This window comes from Eurosta solidaginis, chromosome 4 (genome assembly GCF_040869045.1).
Source record: "Eurosta solidaginis isolate ZX-2024a chromosome 4, ASM4086904v1, whole genome shotgun sequence".
Classification (NCBI taxonomy): Eukaryota; Metazoa; Arthropoda; class Insecta; order Diptera; family Tephritidae; genus Eurosta; species Eurosta solidaginis.
The window spans coordinates 194,001,843-194,013,904 of NC_090322.1; the positions used below are offsets into that span (position 1 = coordinate 194,001,843).

General features: G+C 36.3%; 1 protein-coding gene across 6 annotated transcripts in view; it reads right to left on the reverse strand.

The window, feature by feature from the left end:
• Window positions 1-2,127: 2,127 nt before the first annotated feature.
• Window positions 2,128-12,062, reverse strand: part of sbm (sobremesa) — a 157,806-nt gene continuing 147,871 nt past the window's right edge. For all 6 annotated transcript variants that reach the window (XM_067784439.1, XM_067784441.1, XM_067784440.1 and 3 more), the window contains 2 exons: window positions 10,127-10,445; window positions 2,128-2,844 (listed from right to left, as the gene is read on the reverse strand). In XM_067784439.1, the coding sequence (XP_067640540.1) occupies window positions 2,780-2,844; window positions 10,127-10,445 (384 nt within the window). In that variant the 3' untranslated portion in view covers window positions 2,128-2,779. The remainder of the gene's footprint in view (window positions 2,845-10,126; window positions 10,446-12,062) is intronic.

Sequence of the window (12,062 nt, forward strand, 5' to 3'; positions counted from 1 at the left end):
TTATTTACAACATGGACGCCCCAAATGTCGACCATTTTGAACATCCACGTCGATGGCACTACGCTACCGACTGTCCTACACCCCAAAATCTTGGGTGTGACGTTTGATCAGGGTCTAAATTTTAGTGAGCACGCAGCCGCAATTGTTCCGAGAATTCAGAGCCGTAACAAAATCCTCAAATCCCTAGCTGGCAGTACTTTGGGAAAAGATAAAGAAACGCTCATGACTACATACAAAGCAATTAGCCAGCCGATTACGTGCTACGCGTCACCCATATGGTCGCCAAGCCTAAAAATCACCCACTGGAAGAAACTACAGGCCTGCCAAAATACTGCTCTCAGAATCGCCACGGGCTGTCTTCTTATGCCCCAGAACACCATCTGCATAATGAGGCGAGAATACTCCCCATCAGGGAGAGAAATGAGATGCTGACCAAACAGTTCCTGGTGAATACCCAGAAACCTGGGCATCCAAACAGACATCTGATTGATGAGCCAACACCGCCCAGGGGCTTAAGGAGTCATCTCAGTAAGCATTATGAGGAAATACGGCACCTGAGAACATAGCCGTATGACGCAAAAAAACACAAGCAGGTCCCCAGTGAACTCCACAAACAGGCGTGGGACCTTTTGCCGGAAATCTCCCGGTGAATCCAGTACTCAGGGAAAAGTACCCAAAACTTGCGGAAGAAGAACGCATACTCCCCAGGGAAACGCAAGTCACTCTGGCTCAACTTCGTTCTGGATACTGTAACAGGTTAAACTCTTACCTATCCAGAATCAACCCCGACATACAAAATGTATGCCCTGCTTGCAACGTGTCCCCACATGACACCAACCATCTCTTCAATTGTAATGTGGAACCAACGCCTCTAACACCCCTTTCCTTATGGTCCACCCCTGTTGAAACGGCAAGTTTCCTTGGACTCCCGTTAGAGGATATTGATGACAATTTGTGATCGGTCATGGCTATTAGGTGGGGCGAGCATTGCTACAACAACAACAATAACGTACCTTACTTACTTAATTGGCGCTTAACCGTCTAAACGGTTATGGCCGTCCAACAAGGCCCGACAGTCGCTCCTTCGCTCCGCCAACCGGCGCCAATTGGTCACACCAAGGGAGTTTAAATCGTTTTCCACCTGGTCCTTCCAACGGAGTGGGGGCCGCCCTCTACCTCTGCTTCCATAGGCGGGTTCCGATAGAAACACTTTCTTGGCCGGAGCATCATCTTTCATTCGCATAACATGGCCTAGCCAGTGCAGCCGCTGCGTTTTAATTCGCTGGACTATGTTGATGTCTGCGTATAGCTCGTACAGCTCATCATTAAATCTTCTTCGGTACTCGCCATCGCCAACGCGTAGAGGTCCATACATCTTTCGAAGAACTTTTCTCTTGAACACTCCCAAAGCCGCTTCATCTGCTGTTGTCATGGTCCATGCTTCTGCATCATATAGCAGGACGGGTACGATACGTGACTTGTAGAGTATGATTTTCGTTCGCCGATAGAGGACCCTTTGCTCGATGACAGCAGGTACTTCGTTTTGTCCTCATTCACCATCAAACCCATCTTTACCGCTTCTTTTTCCAGTTTGGAGTAAGCAGAACTAGCACGTACCTGCTCCAAGAAATGTAAGCAATGCTCGAGGTCAGGTCAGAAATGAGTTAATATCTTTTGAACCACAAATTTGTCCAAATTAAAATAAAAAGGGTTTTTTAGATGAAAGTGTATCGCATATTATATATACTTTTTCGAAAATATTCGTGGGGGAAAACAGTATGTAATAATTATTTAAAATATTAATTTTTTATCCATTATTTTGATTTTATAAAATTAAATATTTTTTAACGCAGTTATAAAGTAAATATTGTTACCAAAATAAAACAATATTGTTGTTAAAATAAAACAAAAATTAATTAGATACGACGAGTGGTGATACAGGTATTTGCTTATATCGTGCGAGCAACTTAAAAACAATGTTTGAGCCGCATCAAAATTATGAAATCTCAAAAGTTGTTCGATTTGTAAAATAATGGCTCATATAAGTTTTTCGGTTGAAAAAGAGAACAAATAACCTGGCGCCGCCCCACGATTTTTCGATTTTTAAAAGTAATGACTAACAAAGTATTATTTTTTATTTTTTATTATTAAGTAAATTTTCACTTTCTAAACATTTCTTACAGCAAAAACGTTTGAAAGAATAGTTAAAAATTTAAAACGTATAAATCGAACCTATTAATGGAATACCATCAATAATACCTCATAACTATGGATTTTCCGTAAGCGTACCTATGTAAACCTAAGTGCGAACTTACCTACAAAGGCATGTAAACTTTTTATAAATTCTAATTATATTCAAATATCATTCTAAATATTTAATCGCAGCACAATAAACATTTTACTAGCAGCTGCCACGCTAAGTTCTACACATTTAATGCGAAGTTTATGAAACAGTAACATTTTTATGTAACGTTAACGTTTTACTAAGTTTTGATAACAATTTGATGATTTAAATAAGCTTAACACTTTTCGAAGTATTTTTAAACTTTTATATATAATAAAATTAGCAGCTTTATAATTTTTTTTTTGCTCTATATCATACTTTTTTGTTTTCTGCTAATTTAATTAAATCAGTTACTTATACGTATATACGCTCAGATCCTATTTGGGTAGTCTCTCCTTTACTTGACGTTGAATGATATTTTTTTTTGTTACTGAAGTTTTTAAAACTCCGACTTAACCGGTTTTATTGCTTTTTTTATCAATACCAATCACCTTTTTATTCGAACATCGATGAGGTTGGCACCACCTCCAACAGCAATTGGAAGAAAAGTGTCACTTTGTCTAAAAAAAGAAAGAAGTTGAAAGCAAATACAAATTAATAAAAATATATATGAATTGAATCATTGCTCAATTATATGGTTGGCTCATCTCATCAGCTGAACTTGTTTATTTCATTGCATGGTCGATGGGATTGTCAAAAGGAGATGGCAAACTCAAAATGAAACCAACACATTGGCAACATTTTACTTACACATACAAAAACTGCTAAGTTTTATGTTTCCATTCCATACCATTCGCACCAACACCAATACACAGATTTTGACAATTTGAACAGACATTTTGTTATTGTACAGATGAGCCAACCATATAGTTGAACCATGAATTGAATCAAACTAGTAATTTTGATATGGATGAATTTTTGGTGAAAACGTTTTCTTTGTCATTTACTACCTAATAAAGTTCGGCATTGGCTTTTTCGTGTATATTCTCGCCAACAATTTATAGGAAATTGCAAAACAAGCTGTGCCTAAACCTTCCCGGATGTATATCACGCCAAATAATTTTTTTTAAATAACTATTGGCAAACAACTTTACGGAGAGGTGACATGACTACTTCAATGGCCACAAAGTCAAAAAAAGGTTCGCACCTCCACGTATTAAAATTTTAACAACGGTTGAATTCTTTTCGCTATATCTTTATTAGGTCGAATGAAATGAGAAATTTTTGTAAATTAGACTTTTCGGATACGGCGCTGCTTTTCCTATATTTTCGTGATGATGCTTCAATGGAACGTACGTCGATTCACATTAGTGACCAAAAGCTGTTTTTTCATAGGTTGAGGCTTATTTATATTGACCAATAGATCATGCCTGCACAACGAAATCAACAAAATGTTTTAAATGTTCTTGATATCAAAAAATTGTATGAAAAAAATTAATATCAAAATAGAAATCAAAAAAAATTTAGGTTTTCTTTGAATTTTTGAATATTTTGCTTTTTATGAGCGAATTTCAGGCCCAAGGCAAATCCATACCAGGTGGTGGCAAAGCGAATTCAATCAATTCGCCGCGCAGAAGAATGTCCAATCAAAAGAAACATTTGATAGACTTCGATTAAATGGCATATTGTTGTACAAGGCGTTGTATGGAAAATAATCAAGAATAAGCAATCAGCTGTTGGGATAACAACACCTGGTAACAAGGCGAAGCTATACCAGGTGGTGGCAAAGCGAATTCAATCAATTCGCCGTGCAGAAGAATGTCAAGTCAAAAGAAAATTTTCATAGACTTCGCTTAACTGACATATTATTCTACAAGGGCAAGGCGAATTCATTTCAGGTGGTGTTATCCCATCAGCTGATTGCTTCTTCTTGATAATTTTCCATAAAGCGCCTTGTACTACAACATATCAGTTAATCGAAGTCTATGAAATGTTTCTTTTGAAATCAATGAAATTTTTCTTTTGACCTTACATTCTTCCGCACGGCGAATTGGTTGAATTCGCTTTGCCACCACCTAGTATAGATTCGCCTTGTACAAGGATTTGTATGGCAAATTATCAAGAAGAAGCAATTAGCTGTTGGGATAACACCACCTCTACTGAATTCGCCTTGTCTGGTGCTGAATTCGCCTTGAACAGGGCTGTTACAAAATTTTTATATTGAAATGCTAATCACAATACATATGCAAAATTATATTTGCACTGAAACTTTTTTAAATTGAAAAAAAGAAAAAATTTATTTTAAATGTTTAAAGAATTTTGAGAGGCCCCCTTGATGAACAAATTTTGAATTAAAACTTTTCTCAGTGCTACAATATTTTAGAAAAAATTTTTGGTGTCAATTTGTTAGTGAAAATTTGAATATCATACCGAAGTGCCTTGGCTTCATATGGAAGTGCTTTTTCTTTGCACTTTTATATGAATCGAATTTATATGTTAGAGCAAATTTTTTTTTATATTCAAAGTGTGAATTTGTATTTGTGCCTATGATTCAGGGAAACACAAAAGTGCTATAAGTGTAAAGGGGCTCAGTAGCTCTGTGGAAAAATACTAAAACTCTAAAACGAATAGTGGTGATATTGGGCGTTCTTTTCTCGAATGCTTCAAGATTTTTTCGTTTGAAAAAATAGTATTAAAATTATTGAAAAACAAATGGAGGGGTTTTTTCTATAGCTTCAAAATTTGTTTCTGCACGCTTATACCTATATGACACTACTTTATTTTGTCTTGGATTGCAAGCTTGAAAAACTGACAGGGCTTTATCGGAACATCGAATTTCAGGAACAGTTTTGCACAAGAGAAGGCGAGACCAATATTCCCCTTAAAAAATGATTTTGGCATGTCGTTTACGTTACAAATTTTATTTTTCATAAACTTGTTCCCTCGCTTCGCTTATTTCACAAAAATTTTGATTTTAGTTTGATACTTCTGCAAAAAATTCTGAAACTAAAAACAAATTTTCATTTGTCAGAAAAAGTAAAGAAAAAACAGTCAATTGTCAAAGAAACCTAATGAAATACCATCCCCAAATATGCCAAAAATTTGTAAGTTGAACTACCTTCCTTTTTATACCATGATACCAACAGGCTCTTTGATTTTAATTAACTAGGTTGTATTTTTCTTGTATTTCGTTGGTTTTTTGTAATATAGCTTACACGACAAAAATTTTAAGAAAATAAAGTAGTGTCATATACGTAGGTATTAGAAAAAAATTTCAATTGAAATACAAAAACAAATTAAGCAACTCGCTCAATTTCTATTGAAATTTTTTTCTAAGCCAACAGAAAAAATTTGGAACTGTAGGAAGAAAAAATATTTTTATTTTGTTCAATGAAAATAATGCTAAGATACCTAATGTACTGAATACTTGAAGACACGCCAGTTTTTAAGTATTCGGTACATAATGTACAAAATAAGTGTGAAGTACTCTAAAACATCATGCTTGGGTATATGACTCATTGGGTTTTCGATAGTTGTTGATGTAGTTGCTTCATCTTGCGATGTAGAGGATGGTGGATTCATTGCAAACTTTTTGATTTGGAATGGCAATGGGATGGAAATTAGCACTTCACTCTTTGAGTTCTTCACAACGACTTAATGCATTCACAAAAACTGTTGCGTTATATATGGTCTACGAGACGAGGTAATAAGAATGAAATGGTAATTTCAATTCTACCTGCTGTGTCTTATGGTGGCTTAAAAAAAACAACACAAGCAATTTTACGATCTGCAATTGTGTCACAGTGATACCTTCATTTTTTAAAACGGTTGAATAAAAAACCCACACAACTATGTTTACGACATGCAAATGCATCACAGTGATGTCTTGGTTTTAAAAGGGTTGTAAAAACGCTAATTTCTAATATTTTTTTTTTAATTTCTTTTCTATTACTAAGTTAAATTCATTTTTAGCACGCTTTTATTAACTTGGCCTGTATGTAACGGAATCTTTGAGCTTAATTTTCACCGGTTTCTAGAAGTCTGATTAATTTGAAACTTTGCATACGTATTAAGGACCGATGACAATGTATTAATGTGATGGTGTGGTGACATAAGGTCAACGGCCATAAGGTCAATTGGCCTTATCACCAATTTGAATGGCGATAACTTTGATTTCAACTTTGTACACCTATCAAGGCTCGATGACAATGAATTAATGTGATGGTGTGGTGACATACGGTCAACGGCCATAAGGTCAATAGGCCTTATTACCACATAGCCATTTAGCTGATTTTTTCATATAAAGTGCAAAAACGGCGATTTTTTGAAATGTTTGTATGGTGAACCCCCAGGGGGGTTCCAGGGGGTGTGCCACTGGCATCGGTGGGTCGGGCCTCCAAAGTTAGTGGGGGTCGGTCATACATTTGGACTCGATTGGAGCACTCTAAATGGGTCAAAGTGGGATTTTTCAAAATTTGCCCCTACCCAAAAGTTCGACCCAAATTGGGGGACATCAGAATTCGTTTTAGAGGTATGGTTCCTTTGGCAAAGTTTCTTATTTTGATCCCTAGAATATGATTTTCACAGAGCAATGGGCGATTTTTTTGCCTCCCCACAAATCGACCAGGCCTAATGTATATGCATATTTTTCATATAACAGGGAGCTTGCGCCATTAGTTTTATTGTTTTTGATTGGTATTTTTGGATCACACCAATGCTGGACTTACTTGAAGTGCCCCAGATTTGAATGCCATACGACCAAACGGGTTTTAGCATTGTTTTATAAAGCATAACTTTATTTTGCGGACTAAGTTGAGATTTTGGGCCAAGCAACCAGTACATCTTTCTTGTTTTAAGTTTGAGCTGTAAACTCTTCCTCATAAATTTAAGTGTTGCTTCTTGACTTATCTGCAACATTGATCAGCATCATTAAAAATACAACATTAATACCTTGCTAAAATATGAAAAAACGTGCAGGAAAATAACGCCTGCGGTCTGTATTGCCTTTTATGGGAGGGTTTATTTCGTTTTCCTGAGAAGAAATGGAAAAGTTTAAGTCAACAGAACTGAATGGCTGAATCTTCAGAGGAAACGTGAACCCCTCCACACAAAGGAATATGTAAACATACTGCTGACGTCAATGAGATGATTGACGATCTGGAACAATATCATAAAGTTGCGGGTGAGTATTTGGAGGCTTGTAATACTAAAATTGGGATTGCTGGTGTACGGTCCCAAAAACCCATAACCCATCTATGTAAATCAAGCGTTGAGGTAGGCTCATTGAGCAGAAAGACGTGTGTGTTGTAAAATTATATGTGGCAAAGGTTTGACAACAACGATACTCAACAAATAAGAGAAACAAATTGGCTTATCAGATCTTTATTGTAGACAGCTCCGGCTAACTCTTGCAAACATTTAGACAAACACGAAATACTTTCAGCCGTATAATCACACCCGAAAGATATTTTTCTTTATCTATCCTCCTACTCTCCTCTGTTGAACCCTCTTCCTTCAATTTCCCTGCCCCTTACATTCTTCTAAAAATCTTGCTGCTTTTGCTCTTACTCTTCCGGCTCCCGCTCTTATCCAAGTCTAGCTATCACTATTACTCTTAATCTTATCCCTATTCTTAGTTTAACTGTTAACCTTTTTTACTACTTTCTCTCAAACCATTACCCTAAAGCTGCAGTTACCCACGAACGTACGTACAAATAAAACCGTTTAAAAACGTGTCAGCTGACACGACCTATCTTATGAATGTTCAATGTAAACGAAAACTCACCGACGTTCAACGCACGTACGTACGTAGCCCGGAACGTAGAAATCAAAACAATTTTGATTTTTTCCGTAAGAACGTGTCAGCTGATTGCTCTCTCAATAGACAGAGTTGCCTAGTAAACTTTTACGCGCTAAGTTTTGACCGTTATGCAAAAACACTTAATTAAAGTTTGAAATATTGTGGAAATAATTCGTAATAATTATGTTAAAGTTCAGATTATAAATATGTAATCTATTTATACTTATTTAATATTAATTCCAGCCTTTTACAACATCAAAAATTAAAATAGAAAAGTTGATGGTTTCATAAGCATGCATTCAAACAGGTCAATGGCAACATTTTTTTTCACTACGGGTATACATTTCGCTCAAATGTGTGTACGTCCGGCATACGTATACGTACGTTAAGGGCCAATTAATGGTGACTTATCCATAACAAGATAAAACAGCTGATCGAGCCAACCTTATGGAAATCAATGTAATCGATTAATGGTGCCATACCATAACGCTAGAGCCATAACCGTATCATAGCCAACCAATTGGTTTTTGGTTTTTCGCCATATCCATAACCTAAAAATCTTTGATTTGGTGAATTTATTAGCTTTTTGTGTATTTTATTTATTGTTTTGGTTACGTTTTGACTAAGAGACTTATTGTTTGTGGAATATGTTTGTAATTTTTTGCGTTTTCCTCATTTTTATGAAAATGTCAGATGTTTAAGGTTATGGCACCATTAAGCGATCACAATGAAGATGGTTATGGATATGGGTATGGTTACGACTACGGCGTTAGGGTTAAGGAAGATAAATTGGCCCTTTACACACGTCGGTGGGTAACTGCAACTTCAGCTGATCGCTCTCTCACTAGGCAGAGTTGCCTAGTAAACTTTTGCGCGATAAGTTTTGACCGTTTGCAGTTTTCATGGAAAAACACCTAATTAAAGTTTGAAATATTGTGGAAATAATTCGAAATAATTATGTAAAAGTGCAGATTATAAATATGTAGTCTATTTGTACTTATTTAATATTAATTCCAGCCTTATACAATATCAAAATTTAAAATAGAAAAAGTTGATGTTTCCATAAGCATGCATTCAAACAGGTCAATGGCAACATTTCTTCGTTGCCACTACGGGCATAAATTTCGCTCAAGGCGAATTCAGTACAAGTGGTGTTATTCCAACAGCTGATTGCTTCTTCTTGATAATTTTCCATACAAAGCCGTGTACAACAATATGTTAGTTTATCGAAATCAATGAAAATTTTCTTTAGACTTGACATTCTTCTGCACGGCGAATTGGTTGAGTTCGCTTTGCCACCACCTGGTATGGATTCGCCTTGAATTTCGCTCAAACGTGTGTACGTACGGCATACGTATACTTACGTTACACACGTCGGTGCATAACTGCAGCTTTATTTTCACTTTTACTCTCGCTCTCCATCTTCCTCTTGCTCTCTTTACTTTTCCAACCTCTCACCAACTTCCTTTACTTTGCCTCTGTTTTATCATCTATTTTCTTTAATGCCCCCGTTTCAAATAAAGAGATATATCGCGTTTGGCTTTTTCCCGTCACTACTAGTTTAAAATTCATACCCGGATAATGAGGGCCGTAAAATATTCGTTATTGTACTACTGACTTCATATACTGGAAACTCCATTCTGCTGCAGCTGTATGGAGGATGATGAGGAGGAATCACCAAATCACTTTATGCTTGATTGCTTAGCTTTTGCCAGCACAAGGCGAAAGTATTTCGGTCGCGACTCACTTGGATCTCCCGAGGATTTATCCAAAGTTGAGATCGGTATCATTCGGAGCTACCCAACGATTCTCTAAGATCTAAGTCACCGTTTGTTTTGGTGTATGTGGTCTCACAACGGACCTTCGTGTTGTCCAAGTGAGCTGTCCTTATCAGGGCAGCTACCACCTAACCTAACTGACTTCACCTGTCTAGTTTTGTTGCGTCATGCAGTCGTATATCTTGCGCGGCTGATAAAAAGAAATACTGGATGAGACCGCAATAGTCACTTTAAAAATCAGACGATCGGATGTATTTGTTTTTTTTTTTGACCTCTATGCTGAAGATATCACACTTGTCTTATCAACAATGATTCGATACTCACTCATGAATCTTGGTGTCATGCCCAATTTAACAAATGGCACATAAAATATTAAACCGCCTAATATGAACAGAGTTGCATAAAGATATTCGATGCGTGGTGTATCGATAATTGGCGCCACAACCAGATATATAGAGATCACCAATACCACAACAGGAATGATGATAGGCACTTTATATGGCCTTGGATAGTTGGGTTTGGTGAAACGCATTACAATGAGCGCCAACATGGCACCACCATAAAAAATCCATGCCGTAAAGCTGAAGAAATCGATCAGTGAACCAATGGTGCCGTACAATACCATGGCGGCAGCGATGATAGACTGCAAGAAGAAAAGTTTGATATAAGTAAATTTAGTAAAGTGAATAAAAAGTAATACATTAGTTTGCATTTTAAAGAATTTTTTATGTGGGCGAACTCCAATTAAGGTCCACGAACCGAAAATCAAAAGTGGTCAGACTTTACTACTATTAGTTGGGATTAAAGGTCAAATAGTTTATGGTTTCCCCTTATTCTGGACATAGAAACATGATTACAAGGAAATGTTTTATCGGTTTTGCGAATTTTGCTGTCTTACTATCAAAATAGAGTGTCCTTTCTTTATGTAGTTGCGCTGTTTATCCCAGGTCTATAACTTTGCTTTCATTTAAATTTTTGTAGACTTTTATTTAGCATTAAAAAAAGTATAAGAACTTTGGAAAACGAAGTCCTTTACCAAAAAGCCACACACATTTTCCTAATAAGCAAACGTGGACTTCAAAATAGAAATGCTTTCAGATGTTAAATAGCTGTGTGTAGTTCTTTAAAATATAATAAAATAAAAATAAAATTAATTTTTCCGGAAAGTTCCTCTTATTTGAAACCTTCTGCTAACGTTCGAATCGCTGAACTGTCGAATAAATAACTCCAATATTCTGTATTGCAAATGGTCTTTATTAGACTACTTTGAGAGTAGTACAATTATACTTCGCATCTAATAGCGTGTTCAAATCAAACTTAAACTGATTAGTTATTACTCAGCTTGTGCTGCTTTTATATTCTCTCTGTTGTCTCGGTCGCGTATTTCTCCAAAGGTCTAGACGTTTCACCTTCTAGAACTCTTGTAGCTCATGCTTGGTTACTAGCTATATACGTGTATATTTTTGTAGTTTATAGCCATATGCGTGTGTATGTATGAGTAACTACTTCGGTTGATGACTACATGTGCATGTGTGTGAGATATCTCTTCGTCGCCTTCTACATAAGTATTGCTAGCTTTAATGTGGACATGTATATAAGAGTCGCTGCTTCATGTTTTTGTTGTTGTGTGATTATTTAGTAACAGCCTAGTGATGTCAACATTCGCCACAATTTTTTATTTCTGTCTAAAATTTGTCGCGTCTGTTACCCCTCTTTCATTTGTTGTTCCATATATCGTCAAAGAGGATAAATATAATAAGAGCCACCCACCCGTCTGTTACGAGTGGCGAGTAACTCGCTGGAAATCAAAAAAATTGATACCGAATGTTTTCTATGAGGGACATTTTTGGATATTCTCCCATTTATCCATGCAGTGTAGGCACCTTATGCAAATGTGATTTTTGGAATTTTAATTACTTAAATGAAGTCGGAAAAATAAACACAAATACCCCACGAAAATGTATAGAAGACATTTTATGAACATCTCGCCCCAACAAAAAAAAAAAAAAAAAACCGGCGACTACCTCACAGAAAAAATTGGTGGAAGAATAAGCAGATGTGTGAAAAAGGCTCATAATCCCGGATTTTGAGGGTGTATTCGAAATTCCAGGTATGCAGATTTTATTTACTCCACTAGACCTAAAACTTGAGGTATGTCTCGCAAAGAATATGTTTTCAATGTCATATAGTGTTATTCATTTAGGAAAAATTGTCGCTCGATTGTACTCACAAAAAAAAAAAAAAAAAAAATCAAATAACT